The sequence below is a fragment of the Mesocricetus auratus genome, unplaced genomic scaffold (genome assembly GCF_017639785.1).
Source record: "Mesocricetus auratus isolate SY011 unplaced genomic scaffold, BCM_Maur_2.0 Super-Scaffold_100694, whole genome shotgun sequence".
Classification (NCBI taxonomy): domain Eukaryota; kingdom Metazoa; phylum Chordata; class Mammalia; order Rodentia; family Cricetidae; genus Mesocricetus; species Mesocricetus auratus.
The window spans coordinates 4,474,966-4,494,953 of record NW_024429268.1 but is presented as its reverse complement, the minus strand read 5'-3'; the positions used below and the strand labels follow the sequence as shown (position 1 = coordinate 4,494,953).

General features: G+C 45.9%; 1 protein-coding gene across 4 annotated transcripts in view; it reads right to left on the bottom strand.

Annotated features, from left to right (window-relative positions):
- The window catches only part of LOC101830101 (TRPM8 channel-associated factor 1), a 42,994-nt gene that overhangs the window by 5,898 nt on the left and 17,108 nt on the right, over positions 1 to 19,988 (bottom strand). For 2 of the 4 annotated variants that reach the window (XM_013122777.3, XM_013122776.3), the window contains 6 exons: positions 11,715 to 12,348; positions 4,167 to 5,161; positions 3,642 to 3,739; positions 2,899 to 3,112; positions 2,367 to 2,606; positions 1,273 to 1,610 (listed from right to left, as the gene is read on the bottom strand). In XM_013122777.3, the coding sequence (XP_012978231.1) occupies positions 1,273 to 1,610; positions 2,367 to 2,606; positions 2,899 to 3,112; positions 3,642 to 3,739; positions 4,167 to 5,161; positions 11,715 to 12,334 (2,505 nt within the window). In that variant the 5' untranslated portion in view covers positions 12,335 to 12,348. Of the gene's footprint in view, positions 1 to 1,272; positions 1,611 to 2,366; positions 2,607 to 2,898; positions 3,113 to 3,641; positions 3,740 to 4,166; positions 5,162 to 11,714; positions 12,349 to 18,119; positions 18,289 to 19,988 lie in introns of those variants that run through there. The other 2 variants (XM_005083065.4, XM_013122778.3) reach the window with 2 other exon arrangements.

Below are 19,988 nucleotides of genomic sequence, written 5' to 3'. Positions count from 1 at the left end.
TACTTAACCTTAAGACAATTGTCGAGGCCAACACAGTGCTTGGCAGACCCTCAGCGAGTACAGTTATAGAGGCAGCGCCAATGATCAGGGTTCCCCACCACTGTCACTGGTTACCCACTCATGAGATCATGAAAAGAATAATGTGATCAGAAGGCAGGGTTTCAAAACTGGCTGGGGTGGAACCATCCTCACCGTCTTTCACGGAGTTTCAAGGTTAAATTCCAGTAGCCTAAGAATTCCTACAAGAGTCATTCATGCTCACATTAATTTATAAGGCCACTGGAAGAAAAAAAACGACCTTTGGGGGTAGAAGGTTAAAGACGGTCTAGATGATTATAACAAAGAATGAGCTCTAGTGTTAGAAGTCGTCATCTTCTGTGGCCATTGGAAAGAGTCCATGCTTGACAGAGTCGTGGGGCCTGCTTAAAAGTAACCTTTTTGAGGCTATTGGGACAAGCCCATGCTAGCCAGGGTCACAGGGTTTTGGGGGTTAAGGAGCCCCTCGGTAGTTATCAGAACCAACACGTCTTCACTTTGTGGATGAGCAATGTAGCTCACATAAGAAGACTGTATTGGTGAGCATGGTCTGTGAAGGATCTGGACAGGTGAAAGAACCAGAATAAATCATGCTGGGCTTCAGTCCAACATGATGTCATTCCCCAGAGTGACCCGGGCACTGGGCCTGAAAAGTGGGGCATATAAAGTCAGTCCAAGGGCAAGGTGAATCACCAGCCCCTCCAAGGCAGAGAGGAGCCCTGGATTGCCTACACGCAGTGGAATCTGTGGCAAAGCTAAGCCATAACAAGGACGCTGTATACTCATTTAAGGAAAAACTGGGTCACAACCCGTCACGGAGTGTGTGAGGAGGGCGGCTTGATGGCCGTGAAGTAGGAAAAGCTGGCTTCAATCGTCGCCATGTCTGGCTTTAAAGCCACAGAGAGTAGAGTATATTTATGAGTACTCCATGTGCCTCAACCAGACTCAAGATCTCTCAGTGCTCTGTTCTCTTTACCTCCCTACGGGGGTGTGTTTGACACGACTAAGGCAGGGGAGGTCTGTCTCAGTGGGGTCCTACAAAGTACTGCACCGAGAGGCATCACTACATATTGTCATCCCTAGACTCTCTCTCGGGGTCTCACGTGGCGGAATGCGGCAGGCAGACGGAGTGGGTGGTTTCCAGGCGCGCTAGCTTATCATTTATCCACGGGGCCTTCCTTGGTGGTCCCACTCGTCACCCCGCCCCACCCACCCACCCCCGGGTTTTCCCTGTACCTGTAAGTATGTTTCCAACGCAGTCCAAGCAGTCCAGTTCTTTACATTGGGCCCTTTGCTCAGGTAGATTCGGACTCTCTTTTCCCGAACAGGCGGCCACAGGGCAATATTGGCGCGGCTTCGAGGTATGCCCAGGACGGTTTCATGCACATAAACACACCACAGGTTGCAGGTGGCTTCGGTGGTGTGTGGCGGGAACTCCCACTCCTGCCTCTGCTGGTTGCGGCCCAACTCATGCACAGGGCCCCACAGCCCCTTGGTCCTGATGAGCTTCTCGTTGATGAGCTCCTGCACTGACTCCAGATGGCACATGATGGGGTACCCGGCGTGCATCCAGCCTGGGCACGCAGAAGAAAGAGGACAGGGTCAGCTTCCTCCCATCTCATCATTAAACCCGTCTCTGAACTGTTCTTTTGCCAAAACACACAGTAGCCCCCAGGCGCCTTCTAGAAATCCCTGCTGTTCCAAGAGGTCATCCAAGCCCAGACCCGCCCAGGTTTTCCTTCCTGGGCAGTGACATTTTAACCTTTCTTCTGACGTGAGCCCTGGGGAGTATGGGTTGCCGAGGGCCACTCATGCTGCTGTGTGGGCATCCTGCTTTTATGGGACGGGCGGTGGTGCCCATGTGAGGCTATGGAATTTTAACCCTTCCCCATTCTTTGATACACTGACACGGCATTACAGGATGTAATGTGCAATGTCAAAGTGAGGATCCAGACAAGTTTCTGTGGTGCTTCCCTGTTTGCTCCCACCCCCTCTATTTAGGTTTCTTGGCTCATTTTCAAATAGCTCAGATCCCTCCAGTAATCTCAACTATGATTAAGTCAAAGCCCTTCACTATATTTGCTAGGGGAACCTAGCAAAGCTCGGGTGACATCTCTTGATTTCTTTGATGACATCTCTTGACATGCTAACTCAAGCTACTTTTTATATTGATGCAATTTCTCCCCTTTCCATTTAGACAGCAAAGGATATACCTATGTGTCTTGCTAGCAAAAAACAAAACAAAACAAAAACGCTTTTGCTCTCTTTGCCTTCATGGCTGTGGGAAGAAGGAAAGTACCTGGGAACCGATCGTCACTCAGGATACCTACCGACTGAGATCTGCACATCAGCCACTATCCTCTGAGGCAGACGCAAAGGGAAGGTCTCCCCGCCCAGCCTTGCCACTGCCTGCATCACCTCATCCCAGAGGCGGAGCAGTGGCTCGGGATTCTCCAGACCTCGCAGATTTGCAGTTGGCACAGTCAGGATGAGGTTGTCAGTGGCCAGCTCTCCCCACGGACCAGGATGTTCCTGGAGACGCCTCTTCCATTCTTCCTGGGATGTCTCCCCTATGAAGAAAGGCAGTAGACCTTGAAACACCTTTTCTCAAACTCTTCAACTTACGTACAACTCAGACCTCAGATAAGAACCCAAGATGGAGAAAGCCCCATCCTTCTTGAAAGCCTCTATGGGTATGATTTTATTTTGTTTTTGTTTTTTTCCTGGCACCAAATCAGAACTTAAAGAAACTCACCACCTGCCTCCCCTGGTCTACACCTGTCTCTATTAAGCAGCCCCAGAGACAACTTCATGCCCAGCATCTCCTACCTTCTTAACATGCGCCTAGTAGTGCTGACTTACCTAGCTTGTAGTATGGAGCACGGACAGCCCCCTTCACGGTGATGGGCACAGAACCCAACTTGCTATTCTGAGGCACGATGATGTAAAGGAGACCGCCCCAGAGGCAGGTGATTGATTTCATGGGCTTGTCCAAGCAACACCGATTAATCACCAGGGGGCCTCGGAACAGCTTGCTGGCCCTGGTCAGGTCGTCAGTATGGCAGCCAATTTGGATCTGGAGCAGGGAAATCACTAACACAGTCACATGGAGTATGCGCGCATGGGTAGAAGGGAGAATAGGAGGTGGGCTCAGGAAGGGGCATTAGGCAATGACCCCATTGTACCATTGATGACGTCATGTACGATAGTCATGGAGTCATGCAATTCTTGAGTTCATATGTCCTAAGTTACGAGATGGAAAATGAGCTAATAGTCACCAACTGAACACCTACAGAATGCCAGGCAACCTTCCAATGATATCTCTTAGTCCCCACTCTACGACGTAAGTCATAAGAACCAATTTTAAGAACAGAGATACCTATTCTGAGGCAAGATGATAACAGAAGTCCCTGGGCTCCAAAATGTATCGCTTTGATATGTCTTGTTATGCATCAAAGCAGAGTTTCCTCATCATTAAGAAGGAAAAAAAAGTCTTAAAAACTGATCCAAATTGCCAGTGGGGCATTTTATGCAGACAATGCCAACCTGAACAGCGAGGGCATTTGGATTCTGCATCACGCGTGTGAGATGTGGCATGGCCTTACCTTCAGATCAGCAGAGGCAGCGTCTTCGGGCAAGGAGACTTCTATGATTTGCCTTCCAGGTATATAGAGCCCAGTGCTCATCCAGCAGTATCGAGTGCCTGCCAAGGCACAGGAAGGGAAGACTGCATCCCTGCTCCACACAGTGCTGCACAGACCCCTCATGAAGTCAGTAGTCACAGTGTAGCAGAGCCAGGGGTGGGTGTTAAGGAGCTGCACTGCTCTGACTCTCCCAATACCCAACCCCTGTCTTCCCAATACACGGCTCTGACTCTCCCAATACCCAACCCCTGTCTTCCCAAGACACTGCTCTGACTCTTCCAATACCCAACCCCTGTCTTCCCAATACACTGCTCTGACTCTCCCAATACCCAACCCCTGTCTTCCCAATACACGGCTCTGACTCTCCCAATACCCAACCCCTGTCTTCCCGAAGAGGAAGTCAGTGAAGAATAGTGTCAATTAGGCAATTCAAACTTCCTAAATACCTCCGCTGTAAACTAAGCTTCCATCCTCCCGCCATCCTACCTCGGTTGGTGCAGTTGACATCCACGGTGATTGGGGACTCTGAAGGGCGCAGATAGGGGCTGCTGTACATGTCATCAATTTCTGGGACTAAGAGTGAGAGGTCACTTCCAGAGTGGGCCAGACCTGTGGCCAGGGAAAGCATGGCACCCCTACAACAGTCATTGATGACAGGGTTCTCTCGGGTTGCCACTGGGAGCCGATAGCGGCTCAGCAGCTTCCTCAGGAGTCTGTGCACGGACATGTAAGCAGGGATTTCCTCTGCAGGGATCTGCAGGAAGGCTGCCCCATCTGGTCCCAGTTTGGCTAGCCAGCCCTTCTCCACGTTTCCTCTCTTCCTGCCCATTATCACTTCAAACTCTGCCAGGGTGGAGCGGAAGTGGTAGGTCCTTATTCCTGCTTTAGGGGTGCGGAAGGGGCCTGGGTTGAGGCTTTGGCTTGTGATGCTGATGCCAAAAGGGTTGAGGAGCAGGTTTCCTGGGAAGCGAGCCAGAGGGGACACTCCTGGGTTCTTAAAGGCCCACCACCAGGCTTGGGCTCCAACGAACAACCCACCACCCTCTGCAACAAACTCCTGCAGCTCCTTAACCCCCACATCGCTTGTGGGTTCAAAGCAATAGACACTCGCATCGCTGGTCAGCTGGGGCTCAATGCTGGTGTCTATACCCCCTACCGCGAGCAGACCACTTAGCGTTCTCAGCTCCGTCTGCACCACAATCTTGCCTCTGCGGCCCCCGTCCAGCCAGCGGACCGCATTGAGCAGAAATGGGCCGAGTTTCCCCACAGTGAATAATACTTTATGACCAGTGACAACCACCCGGCCCTTGCCATAGCGGGCAGCCGCTATTACACAACCATGGTAGGTATCTAGCCCCAAGGGAAAAGCCAAAGCCCCATGCACTAGTAGCTGGGATGGGAAACAGTCCGAGTTGGTAATGTCCAGCTCTGAGATGCCATGCAGAAGTTCATCTCTGTCTTCTGAGAGGTCGTCTTCACAACTGCAAAAGACACACACACTCCTGATTAGAGGGACCACTCTGCACGTAGTTCCTGAACACTGCCCGCAACACAGGGGCACTTGGTATGTTTTAGATGTTGTAGAAGATCTGGGATAACAGAGTGGACCAAAATTTGTTGGAAAGGAGACACAAGGTCTCATCACTAATTCTGTTATGCTCATCTTCAACTCAGCACTTCTTTAAAGGAAATTGCGTAGAAACTCTTGCTGTGCTTATCTGATACCATACTCAAGACAGAACACTATAGACTTAAGTTCATGCTTATTCCATCCATGTATTCCAGTATGCAGAGAATTAGCTGAAAGACCATGTCTTTATTCTTATGAGTCTCATTTATACACTTCACACCAATACTTTGATAGATGAAAAGGCTGTGAAAAGCAGAGTTAGTGGTGCCAGTTAGCAACAGCATCTCAGAAGAGGAAGTGGGAGGCGGTCATTAGCCTCCTTTCTCGTGAGACATGCGGTCCCTCAGTTGGAAGGAATACCACATCCAGAATTCCAGCCGTCCACAGCTTGCCCAACAGGAGTGCTGCAGGCTGTGGTGGTTTACTCAGCACCACTGTTTTCCCTATGCAAAGGCCACCTGTAAACTCCATAGGGAGATCTGAGCCCTTGATGCTTAGGAAGAGCTCCACACACTTGCTAGCAATTCCAGAATGGAATCTGTCACTTCCGTTAGGTGTCAAGCTACAGCACTCACGTGTCAGGAGGCAGCATAGAGCAAATACAAAGTGGGTGTCAGATAGACAATGGACTTTTGGTTGCCTGTGCTGCAAAGAGCCCTGACTAATTTACAGGGAAAATGGGGCCTTGATACCAACCGGCCCTCTCCTTCCTTGAAGCATCCGCCATAAAAATAGCTAGCTCTTCCGGCTCTGATTTAACTTCTGTTACACACACCATTCTGAGATGTGATAGAAGCTAGTAAATAAAATGAAGATAAGCTCATAATATCACCTGATCTTGTACAGGGCATAGTCAGCAAACTGGGAGAAGGGGTATTTACATAACATACAACGTAGATGGGGAATGAATAGAATGGGCAGATGAATCAGAAACCTATGGGAAAGGAAGAATCTGGAATACATATGAGTAAGAGAAGATGGAGGGGGAAAAAAAAAGGTCAGGATTATTTGTTTGGGAAAACACACCACAGGAACCAATCATGATCAGCCCAGAACTTCAGTACACTATACAATGGGCAAGATCACTACACACTACGGCATAGAGATGGTCAACAGGTCTACAGAAAGGTGCCTACTATCACCATTCACCAAGAAAATGCAAATCAAATCCACAGTGGGAGACCGCTCCCCATCTATTAGAATGGGTATTACCAAATTGCCGAAAGACATCAAGTCTGATGAGAATGATGAAGAAAGGGCAATTCCTGCACACCGTTGGTAGGAATGTCAACTGACAGAGCCATTATAGAAAACGGATTGGGGAGTCCTCGAAAACCTAAAACACAGCTGCCACATGACCTACCGGACCCTCCACCGTCTATGAACCCACAGCAAACAAGACCAATGCCTTCCAGTGACTCTCCTCTTCCTCGCAGCATTTCCACAAGAGCCAAGATGAAGGAGGAAATCTCAGTGTACCCAGAGATAAGAAGATAACGTGTTATGTGAAGTTTGGGGGAGGACACGACTTCATTTCGTTGGGGGCAACATTTAGGAAAGCGATGGCTGAGATGCTGCCGACCTTTACATTTTGTGGTCTTGTACATTGTCTTCTACAGGTGATCTGCCTAACTCAAAGCTGCAGGTTTTTTTTTTCTGTTTGCTGTTTGTTGTCATTTTGTTTTGCTTTTGCTTTCTTTTATCCTGTGCTACCATTTAGAAGTTTTTAGTTTTTCATTTGTGATTGGGTCTAGACCTGTTCTTGAGTATCTTATGAAATATGTTAAGGCTCATCTTTCCTCTCAGGGTTTCTTGTTCCAGAACTATGTGTCGGAAACACTGCTCTTTCCTCATTGGGTAAACGCCTCTGAACTATGCAGTTTGTTTCAATGGCCACTCTGTCTACCCTTACGCCAACCACACTGTGTTTCAATCACACCATCCACTTTACCACGCAGGCACTGTACCATAAATTCATCAGGAGGGGGAACACAGTGCAGTGAGGCAGTCTGTTGGAGGAAGGCTCAGTGGGTAACGGTATTTGTTGCACAAGCCTGGAGACCTGAGTTCAAGCCCTAAATTCCACGAAAAGGACAAAGGACAGAACGGATTCTGTTGTCTCCTGACCTCCACAAGTGTGCCGTGAACATACCCCTTCTTCTCCCACACCCTTCTCTCCCCTACACACAAAGAATAACAACAACAATAATAATACATTGTTAAAAGATAGTTTGAGAGACCACATTCATAATTCTTTTATTGGGGTATATTGTACAGTTCTTAGATTTTGTTAATAGCTATTGTTATACTTTGGTATATTCAGACATGTCTAAAAGTCTGCTTCCCAATTTTCAATCTCTGTCTCCTTTTCTTGTCCCATGGCCCTGGTGAGTGCTTTCAGGACAATGGTGGATAGTAAGATAGCACCAGTATTATTCTTGTCTTGTTCTCATTGCTAAGGTAAAAACACTCCCACATTCCATCTTTAGCAATGTTTTTATAGCTGGACACGAAGGCACATACCTGCAATCCCAGAACTTGGGAAGTTGGTGCAGCAGGATTTAAAGTTCAAGAGCAGATTCGTCTGTACAGTAAATTCAAGACTAGCCTGTACTATGTGAGACCTTTACTTGAAAATTGCAACAAAACAAAATAAAACCAACAGAACAAAATGATTGCCTTTTTTTGGACTGAAGAAATTATTTTTATATTGAGTTTTTTTGACATTTTATCATGATCTAGTATGAAATCATTGTCAAACATTTTGTATGCATCTATTGAGTTGTATACCGTATTTTTTCTAGTTACCACGCTAAATTAGCTTGGCTTCAGATTACTAAGCCAGTCATTTATATGTAGGACAGCTGAATTTTGCTATGATGTACTATTCTTTTATATATTAAACTATTTCTCTTGTTAATATTTAATTAAGAGTATTGTGCCAGGCTGTGGTGGCACACACCTTTAATCCCAGCACTTGGGAGGCAGAGGCAGGTGGATTACTGTGAGTTTCAAGCCAGCCTGGTCTACAGAGCGAGTTCAAGGAGAGTCAGGGCTGCAGGTGGATTACTGTGAGTTTGAAGCCAGCCTGGTCTACAGAGTAAGTTCCAGGAGAGTCGGGGCTGTTACACAGAGAAACCCTGCCTCAAAAAAAGAAACAAAAACAAAGACAAAAAAAGAAAAAGTAAAAAAGAACTTTTCGTCTATGGGATATTGTTTTGTAGGTTCTTTTTTTTTGCTCCCTCAAAATGTCTTTCTCTAGTTTTATTTGTGTGTTTGTGTGTGTGTGTGTGTGTGTGTGTGTGTGTGTGTGTGTGGTATGTGTACATGTCAGAGTTTGGTATTGGTTAGGCACCTTTCTCAATCAATCACTTTCTGCCTTATTTTCTCAGACAGAGTCTCTTGGTGGACCTGATCTCACCAACTGAGCTGGGCTGCCTGGCCAGCAAGCCCCAGACACCCTTCTTCTATCCCTCTTCAATGTTGAGATTACAGGTAAGCTACTCTGACTGGCTTGTGTGTGTGTGTGTGTGTGTGTGTGTGTCTGTGTGTGTGTGTGTGTGGACTCTTGGATATCCATTTCAAGTTGTAATGCTAACAGAAAGATGTTTATCTACTCAATTATCTCTCTAGCCCTTTCTCTGATTTTAATATGACAGAAATGTTGGTGAAAGACTAAAGTTGGGGATGTTTTACTCTTACATTCTGAATCAATCTTGATTTGCTCCTCAAAAGTTTGATAAAAGTTATCGGTAAGTCTTTCAGGGACTGGAATGCTGTTTGTGCTCTTGTTGGTTTTTAAATAAAATTTCCATTTTAAAATGTAATAAATGGATAAGTTGCATAGTACAGAGAGTTTCTTAGTATCGTTGACATAACTACTGATAACATGTTAAACAGTCATGGTTTAGTTAGTAGAACTAAGACCTTCACACAGGTCAAGTGCTAATCACTAAACCTCACTTAACTAGACAGGTAGTGAACAATTATCCCAGTATTCAGGGTGCTGAGGGACACTAATCAATGGCTAGTGTGGATTTTATAAGGAGCTCTGTCAATGAACAAAAATCTCTAATTTTTTGTTATACTAACAACAACAACAATAATAAAGTTATTATTACAATTATTGACAAAGTCTCACTACGTAGTTTTGGTTGACCTATAACTCACTATGTAGACCAGGCTGTCCTGGAACTTGCTATGTACAGATCTGGCTGTATCTGCCTCCTGAGTGACTGGATTAAAAGCATGTGTCACCATGCCTGGAAAACTGTATAAATTTTCCTTATTTTTCTGTTAATGTCCTCTAGAATTCACTCCAGGAAGCTACCTTGTATATACTAGGTGCTGTAATTACAGTCCAACCTATTTTAGTATACATTGCCTCTTTTCTTATGTTTAATTTCATAAATTGTGTCAATCAAGAATTCTTCCCATTTCATCTGAATTGAAGAATTTGCTGGTATAGATTATATCAATTCTCGGGCTGGAGAGATGGTTCAGCCGTTAAAGGCTAGGCTCACAACCAAAAATATAAGATTATATCAATTCTCTTGTTATCCTTTTAATTTCTGTAGATCTATATTAGTGATCCTCCTTCCATTCTTGAAATTTTTAATTCTCTTTTGTTGTCATTGTCAGTTTATCTAGTGGTCATCACTTTGCTGGGTTTTTTTTACAATTAAGCAATCATTGATTTTACTGATTAATCTATCCTACATATTTCTGTGGTGAATATTTGTTCACCAAAGAACTATCAACAACCTCTAAGGATTTGCAGATCCTTCTTGCAAATATTTGTCTACACCTGCTCTGCTGTTTTCTAAGCCACTTGGGGAGACAAGCTAATGTTCATTTTCAACTTTCAAAATTTGAAAATCTCTTAGAGTATTCTGGAAGTCAAAAGATAATCTGTGGCCAGTATCACTTCACTAATATTCAGGATGGAAGGGACACATAGAACATCAACTTGAAAGTTGGCTAATCCAGGCTTCAACGTGGTATTTAAGTGAATGTGTTTAGAGCACTTGAGTGTGCAGACTATGATCATTTGCCCGACGTTCATTTCCGTGCATGCCTGATAACGCTGGGAACATACAAGGATCACACTGGCCAGAAGCTCTGAAGGGAATGGTACCTAAAAGGTTAACCCAGAGGTTGCACCCTGACACTCTCCTTCTAGATGGAAAGAGTTGGAAGAAAAGTCTAAGAACACACTGTACAGTTGCTAGCCTTAGATTCATTTCCAGATTCTTCTGCACTAGGATGCACCATGCCTTACTGCATAGTTACACGGTGTTTTACTCGTCTTCCAGACACTGTCACCAGAGACACTTCCATGCTGTTCATGCTCCAATCTTTGTAACTCATGCTCAAGATAAGAAATAATATCTGAGGCAATATATGGAATCTGGAATAACTAATGGGTAAATAAACCAAAAGGGAGTTTGAACTCATTGCAGAAGCCTCAATTTGGGGTTGAAATGAGACAAGGTGACTTTCCAAAAATAGAGAGGACACAGCTTGTCTGATTAATTTGTCATGAACATTTATTTATCATTCTTCTAAAAGGCCTCACTGGATCTTCCTTACCCAATCTGACTTACTTTGCTCCCATCAGTCAGGATGACAGTGTTCTTTGTTCTGAGAAAGCTAAGAATTCTTATTTATAATGGCAAGTGGCCTAGTGTACATTTTCTGCTCTTGAGAGTACTGCAGCTTTGAGGACCCCTCATTCCTCAATCTAATTACACACCTAATGAATGCTTGCTGAGTGCTTATTAATATGTTGCATGGACAACACTGTATGTCTGTAAAACACACTGGGGTACACTCTCCAGAACCTTTAGTGAGGTTTGCCTTTGTACCAGCATTGTCTCCTCCATTTGCAGATGATCATTTGACCCCAGAGATAAGAAGTCTCTTTAAAAGCTTAGCATATTTAAAACTGTACCATCTCTTTTCAACTCAACTTCCAAACCCACAACTTCCTATCTCCATCCTAACCCCATGTAAACATTTCTAAATGCTTCTCACAGCCCTCCAGACTTTGGCCCATAGGATTGCTCTGTTTTTCTTTTTCCTAATAGCATCCTTTTTACTGTAAGGAAAGCATGCCAATTCTCGAGGTCAATGGTATTTTTTATTAATCTAAGTGCTGAAGAATATCAGGCTCAATAGAAATTCTTCTCCTCAAAGAGCTAAGTGGATTAGTCTGAGGAGGCAGTGTCAAGGAGACGTTGCTCATCCAGAGCCTCGGAGTATTAAAACAAAAACCTAACAGACTGTGGCAAATACATATCTGAGTTTCAGATTCTTTTCTGTCAGTCTGGAAGGAACCTGAAGACGGAATCATGTCTGCTTTTTAATATGAGGCCAACTGCCCACCTCAGTAAGATACTCACCTAACTAAGACAGGAATCTTAGGCATCTTCTTAGAAACTTTATAGAAACCTGTGTCTGCTTTGTTGTCAGTGAAGTACACACCAGCCACACTGGTCACCAGATTCCCAGGAAATGTGAACAGAACTCTTTCATCTTCACCCTGGTTAGCCCAATCCCAGGCTTGGCCTCCTATGAGCAAGCCGCCTCCGCGTTTCACAAACTGGACCAGCTTATCAGTCATGGTTTCATTGTAGGCATCAATACAGTAAACTCCCATGGAGTCGTTCACTTCGGGCTCAATAGTTGACTCTATTCCACAGCTCTCAAGGATTTTCACCAACGGTGCTAAAGATGAGTGTATACCAATGGCCGACTCCGAGGAGGAACGAAGCCATCCTATGGCATTGACGAGAAAGACAAAGAGTTGGCTTTCCACCAAGTAGTCCTCATGAGCTACTACCACCATGCGGCCTCTGCCATAGGTAGAGGCAGCAATGAGGACCTGGCCCATGTCATTCACCATCACAGGAAATGAAGCCTCTCCAATAAGAAGCAGTTCGCATGGGATAGCATCCTCAGGGATATCCCAGCTCGTCACGCCAGTCATAAGGGCCTCAAAGGCAGCAGAAGGAGTCGCCATGGTTCTGTAGGTTTCTGCAGAGAAAAAGAACAAAGACCCAGTTTAATGAAGAATGGTGAAGCAATCAAAAACCAAGCAAGGTGTTTACTCCGCCAGCTATGGCAATGACTTTACTGGGTGATAAGATTGACATTGAAATAACTAGAGTCTCAGTATTCATGCATTTAGTCTACCCCCTTGGTCAAACTTACAAGAGTGTAGATTCTATTCCACCACAAAAGAAAACAGCACAGAAAGGAAGACTGGTGATAGAAGTGTGTCTCCCAAAGATGGTAGCTTGAATTCCTAACTCTCTGTTATCTATGAATGTGACTTATTTTGGAAACAGGGTCTGGAGGTGTTACCATGTTAACAAGAAGTCATGCTGGATTTGGAAACTGAGAGATTGAAACAGTAGAATTCTATCAGAAGGTAGAGACAGAAAATATTGAGATACGTCTGAAGACTGAGGAATATCAAGGATTGCTGGCAAAACCCAGAAGCTATAAGAGAGGCATGGAACAAATTCTACCTCTGAAACCCTAGAAAGAATCAGATCAAGCCTAGGCACTAAAATTTTAACCTTCTAGAATAGTTGTCCTCCACTTTCCTAATGCTGCAACCCTTTAATAGAGTTCCTTGTGTTGTGGTGGCCCCCAACCGTAAAACTATTTCACTGTTATTTCATGGCGGCAAATTTGCTACTGTTATTAATTATAATGTAAATATCTGATATGCAGGACAAAACCCTGTGAAAGGGTCATTTGCTCCCCAAAGGGGTCATGACCCACAGGTTAAGAACCACCGCTCTAGAACTTTGAGGAAATAAAATAGCATCATTTTAAGCTTGGGTCAGTCACAAGCTGTATAAGAGGAACATGAAAGATCCCCATGGCCGACTACCATGTCCCAGACAACGAGAAACAGAAAGTAGCAAATTATGAAGTTGCACCATTTTCTTCCTTGTGCCCAAGACATGGCCAAGGAAGGTGTAGCTGTGCATGTCAGCTCTCAAACACCCTTCGCTTCCTCTCTGGAAGTAACAACTCAATGCTTGCGCTACAGTTTTCCAGCAGTGTTCATTCGCGTGCACATGCTACACATTTGCACTTATACTTGTTTGGTTAAGAACGAAGCACTCACTTCCGTTTGTGAATAATAGGGGATGCCCACAGAGTAGACAAAGAAGTCTAATCTGTTGTCGGGTATTGCAAGCAGCAGCCTGAGTGTTTATCGACTGAGATGGCATAGTTTTCCTGTTTTGCAGCTAACACTAAGATGAATGCTGACCCTGAGTAACAACGGCTATGGCTTGTGTTTTTACACATCTCTCTGGACCCCTGGAGAAATCCTTGCCCTGTGTGTGTTGACTTCCACAGCAACAGATGTTAAGACCTCTCTCTCCCAGGTATCTAATGATCTCAAGTCCTTGCTGAAAAGGTGCAGGGACTACCTGTAGCATGTCACTGACTTACAGAAGCCCTAACTTTAGTGCTATGTGTAGTGGCACATTCCCAAAATCCGTGCACTCAGGGGTAGAGGCAAACTGAAAAAAACATCTTAAGCCACCCCACGTGTTGTCAAGTAACATGGCTGCCTCTGGAAAATGACACAGTGGTCTATGTCAGGAATTCAAGGGCAGTCTTGCCTACATGAGACTCTGCCGCTGGGGGAAAAACTTCCCTCATGGAAAAGAGCTTTTCTAAGTAAAATTACACGAGAGCCAGAAGCTTTAAACTGTTAAATACCAGCATTGACTCTTCACCCATCTCAGAGAAGATCTAAAGGATGCAGCCAGCCAAGAGCTGGTGGGGAGAAACTTGTTCCTTCCTCTCCCTCCCTGGTGCCTGCCAATAACCAGGACAGTAGCATACTGTGCAGAGCCAGAGTATGTCCACTCTTGCAATTTTTATCCCATTTCCATTTGGCCCCAAGCCCTGTCAATGTGTGTTCTCTGTCAGTTCGCCAGCACATTGCAATCAACCCAATTTGGTGTTTTAGCAATTCATGCCTGGACTGAAGGAATACCAGCCTCTCGGGTCCGTTCCCACCTTTATCCCTCTGAAGGTACTCAAATAATATTGTGTCCTTGAAGAGACATCCACGGAGCTTCACCCGTGTCCACTGGAGAGAACCCGACTCCCTTCCCCAGCCTGACTTTCCGTCGGGTAGGGTGGCAGCTCCTGCAAGTTTACAGCTGATGCCTTTCTCCTTCAAGCTATGGCCAGGACAGATTCTACCTCTCCCCCCTCCTCCCTCAAACTATTGCCTGGAGCAGGCTCTGCTTCCATTCTGGCTTCCCCCTCCCATCTCCACGGCTACCTTTCTGTCTTCGGGAACTCCACTTTTCTAAGTTAAGATGTGCACAGAGGAGGAAATTCTCGACATTTGCTATGAAAAACAAGTCGGGCCATAGGAGATACATGAAGGTTCTTAAATATTAACTAAGAGAAAGAAGAGACAGCGTAGAGAACATGGGAAAGATGGAGGAGACCGTGAAGATGACTAATGGAGCCATCCATACCCCTTGTAATAAGAGTGGCAGAATTAAAGATATATGTCCAAGGATGCTGGATGGCCCCACAAAACTACAGATGGGCACCAGTAAGTGAAACCTGGGAGATCAACGACAAGGGAGTTCCCAAGGATCATTTTCATGAATGTGGGTCTGGACCTGAAACGCAATCCTACACTTAATCGTTTTCCACATATCTCTCTAGTCACTCCATTGTACCCCAAATGACATCCTGTTGTGTATCTTCTCATACCCACATACATTCCCTCAAGAGATGCCCACCAACTCTGCTGTCATGGCCAATGCTTTCCATGTCACAGTCACACACTCATACGACTGTATCATTAGTTGTTCTCTTGGCTAGCTTCTGTGTACATGAGCTGAATCTACTTGGCATCTACTTAGAATGATCTAGATCATATTTTCAGTGAGGATTTCAAGTCCCTATGTAAGTTTTGAACCTATTTTCTGTGGCCAAGACAACAGTAACAATAAAGTAGCAACTGTAGTAATTATGACAGTCATGGCAATATTCTCCCTATCAACTTTCTCATAGTGTACTACATATTTTATTAAATTTATTTAATTCTGACAAACTTATGAGACATATATTATACTCTCATTGTACAGTTTCTGGGGAAGAAAACTCCAGATCTTTTGAGCAGTCAGGGAGTTTGTCACTTGCTTGATATCACATAGGTGGGTGAGCAGTGAATCTAGGATCCCAGTACAGGAAATGTAGATCTGAAGTACAGTTCCTTAAAAACATTCATCCGTTTTATGTGCATGTACATGTGTGCTGGTTAGTTTTATACCAGCTCGACAGAAGCTAGAGTCATCTGAAAATAGGGAACCTCAGTTGAGAAAAATACTTCCATAAGATCCAGCTGTAGGGTATTCTCTTAACTAATGCTTGATAGGGGGAGGACCTAGCCCATTGTGGGTGCTTCCATCCCTGGCCTGGCAGTCTTGGGATCTATTTTAAAAAGTAGGATGAAGAAGCCAGTAAGTTGCACCCCTCCATGGCTTCTATATCAGCTACCGTCTCTGGATTCCAGAACTGCTTGAGTTCCTGTCCTGATTTTCCTTCAGTGATAAGACTATGGTGTGGAAGGGTGAGCCAAATAAACCTTTCCCTGCCTGACTTGCCTTTGGTCGTGGTGTTTCATTATAACAATGGTAACCCTAACTAATACGATACATGTCTGAATAGTATGTGCGCTGACCATATGCCTGCAGGAGCTAACAGAGTCCAGAAGGGGTTGGATTCTCTGGAACTGGAGTTACAGAAATACCCTTAAACCACTGAGCTATCTCTGTACTCAAGAGTACAGTTCTTAAGCAGCAAGACTACATCAGCATTTGCTAAGTTTTTCTTTATACTCATAGGAGCTCCATGGAGGCCACAGCTAAACATGGAAGCCTTATTGCATTATAAAGGGAGGAGGTGAAGAGTTTTTCTTCATATAAATTCTCATCTTTTAAATTGCTTCCCATCCTCTCTCCCCTGTGCTAACTATGGTCCCTTTGAACTTACTACCGTCTCTTTCAGAGCAAAAGGTGTCCCAGGCACAGCCTATACAGCACGGAGAAAGCAGACATTCCAATCCAACACAAAGCAGTCCCAGAGACTCAAATATGGAAGGGGAGGTATGGCCATCTTCAGAAAAAAAGATCCCTCACAGCTTGCATTTCGGTTTGATTTCAGGTCTTGAAACATAGACTTAAGTATGTGAGATTAGAGAATGCACTTTATGGTTTGCACTCCCTAGGTTGCTTTTCCATGGATGTGTGCCTGGAAGATGGGTACGAGGGTAAAGACACAACTGGGGTACTCCCAAGTTAATGGCTAGCCTGACCTCGTATTAATATCCCAAACGTGATCCTCCATGTCTTCTCTTTTCCATGTCCTTTTCTCTAAGAAGCCTTTCTTTTTCCTTACACATTGGATATCTTCCCCAATGTCCACCACGTTCTGCTAAACCAGAATGAAGACTGACTCAGTTCTGCCTTTTGCACCCCATCCTAGACAGCTTCCCCTACATCTTTATTTAATTTTAACTTAAGGAATTGTTTCATTCACATATCGCAAAGAATGCGTAATGCACACAGAATAATAGACAATAAAACGACAATACATCAACTAAAAAGTTAAGCTTCCATATACGTGATAAGATTAACAGCATCAGCACCCCAAGAAAGTGTCTCTCGAATTCCCACCTTGGATCCCTGCATCCCATCCTCCACAGGAGTAAGATTAAAACCTTGGCTTGCATGGTCCCGTACCCCTGTCTCGCCACACTGACTCCTGCGTTCCACGGCTCCCAAGAGGTTTGTCTCCCTGTAGCTCACCTTCGTTCACTTTGCCCGCAGAATAACTAAGAACAAGGTAATTGAGGGTTCTGACCCAAGAGTTGAGAGACCCTCCCTTGGCCGTTAGAACCCCAGGTGCTGCCTCCTAGCTGTGGGTCTGCTTGCCCCAGAGGAATTCTATCAAATAACGCTGTGTGATAAAGATCTCTCCAAACCACCGGGGGCGGCCACAACTACGCCTGAGACTAGCTGCTAAGGCCGTCCTCTCTCCTCCTTCCCTTTCCCTCTAATGGCCAGTCTTCAGGGTATGTGGGGTGACGTCAGAGGAGGGGTGGGGGCCGCAAGAGGAGGGAGGTTTGGCTAGCAGAGGAGGGGAGGGCGGCCAAGTGGAAAAATCTCAGGCTGCGGATTCTCCAGGCCTCTGGACCGAAGACTGTCCTCTCCTCTAAACACACCCACACTCCAGGCCGCTGTGAACAATGCGGAGCCGGCCAGCGATCTGGGTCCTAGCGACCCTGTTGGCTAGACTCGAGAAGACTTAAGATGGAATGGTGCGCTCTACCACCAAAGCTACCTATGTGACAAGCACGCCCCAGCCCCCTCCTCCGAAGCCGCGCGTTAAGATGTGGGCACTGCTGGTGGGGCCTGTCTGGATTTCGCCCACACAAAGCGGTTGCATACAAAACGTCACCGTCAGACCCAGGGCAGTAGAAGCAAGACAGCGGGGTCCGGGGTAGGGGTGAAGGGTGGGATGTTCAGCCTCGGAGCCAAGCAAAATCACCGTCAGATGGCGGGCAGGGAGCACCAAGGGGCCTCTGTCCAGATCTGGACACACCCAGGCCCGCAGCACCCAGGTCCCTCTCGCAGATCGCCAGCGTCCCCCGAGCAGACCTGGCCTCCCCCCCCCGCCTCCAACCCCGGCCACAGGCCCGATCACAGGCTCGTTCGCCCACCGGCTGTCCCAGCGGGGCCACTCACCCTGCGATCCCACCAGGGCAGCTGTCTTGGCGCTGCGAGAGAGTCCAACAAGCGGGCGGGTCGGGGGGCTTCTCTGCAGAGCACCGAGGCGTCTCAGCCGCCGCTGGAAGCCTGGAGGCGAGCGGGGAGGAGACCCGGACAGGAGGAGAGGAGGGGTTCCTAGCCAGTCTCCTCCCCACTTCCTCCTGGCTGGAGTGGGAGCCCGCGGAGGGGCGGCGCTTGGCAGCTGACAAGGCTTCTTTGTGTCGCTGGCTCAAAGGCGACAAGGCATTGGAGAGGATTGGGGACAACCTAGAGGAGGTCTCATCCTAACAGTGCGGATGGCCGTTTTATTGAAACTTCTGTGGGTTATTTCTGTTTACTAGCACAGCACAGGATGAACAGACCGAGGCACGTGCGTGCTGTGACTTACTGAATGCTCACGCAGAACCTAAGTCCCTGCTTAGCTTAGGATGGATGGACCTTGATACCAAGCCCAGGGATGCACAAGCATCGCAGGGATTGTTGAATATGCTTTCGGTTTTTTTGTTGCGGGGATGAGGAAGGAAAGACTCCTTTCTTCCTGTCAATACTCTTTGATCTGAGGAATAGGAGAGAGGGCACTGTATATAACCCACACGGGTGTGTGACGTCCGTACATGCAAAATAACATGTCAAAAGAACAATAGACAGTTGAAGTGCATTGCTCCGGGAAGCTTTTCCTTCCTGACAATCAGCTGACCTCCGTTTATGAATTGTCTGGTCCTGTCTGGGTGGCGACTCCAAGCTGTTATGCCGACAGGTCTTGTTAAGTAAAATGCAGAGAATGTCTGTTGGCGGTGGGACTGATTCAAACCTCAGTGTTGTGCTCCACCAGCTGTGTGGACTGAAGTTACTCAATCTAGACCCCTTTTATTTTCTGCAAGATGGGGATGATGAATGAATACCATTGTCTCAGATAGAAGGCTTAAACGGATGGCCTAATTCTTGTCCTCAAGTGAATACCAGGCATAAAGAAAACTGTATGACTATCTGACAAAACAAATAGTCAGACATCCCAAGATTCAGTGTTTTAGGAATATATGTATATATATATTTTTTTCTTTGAATCCAAGAAGGGTTGTGATGCACACACAAACCACACTTCCTTTCCTAATTTCCTTTCAATAGCCTCTCTCCCGAATCAGTCACATGAATACCAACCAAAGGTCCTTTGGGCAGGTGAGCTTAGCGGCAGGGTTTGTTAGCGGGACCACCTGGAACAAAACCGAATAACCAGAATTCAGGTCCTGCCAGGTAAAGCCCATCCAAGAGACAGGAAGTATAGCCCTCACTTGTCCAGGTCTCAGGATGCCCAGCTAAGGGAGGAGGTTGTTGACATGCTCACTATGGACCACTCTGATGAGAGAAGTCAGGGTAAGATCTCATAATATGAGTTTCGGTGGGGGGAGGGGTAAGGGAGGTCAAACGTCAGAATTAACATGCATGCTGCTTATGTAAAATTACATATAGGAGGTAAAAGTTATATGAGAAGAATACATGCCAACATGCTTCCAAGGAAGGCTAGGTTTCAGAAAAGGGACAGGAAGAGTAGGAGAGCAGGAGAAGGAAGGGGGGGGGATCTTGTTATGTAATTTTGAAATACTTCATAATGAAAAATGTCTAAGGGCAGAAATTGTCAGGCTTTTGTTCATTAAGCTTCAGGGGGGAAAAGCAACACATTGGGTAAGAGCTGGGAAGGTGCGTAGACTCGTGCAGAAGACGTCGAGGTGGGGGAAAAAGCACAAGACCTAGCTTTTTACCTACACCAAGAAGCCTTGAGCCCAGAGCTCCACCTTGTGCTAACATCTCTTGCTCTCAGGGACAGGGGAACTTGGGTCTCTTTCTTGG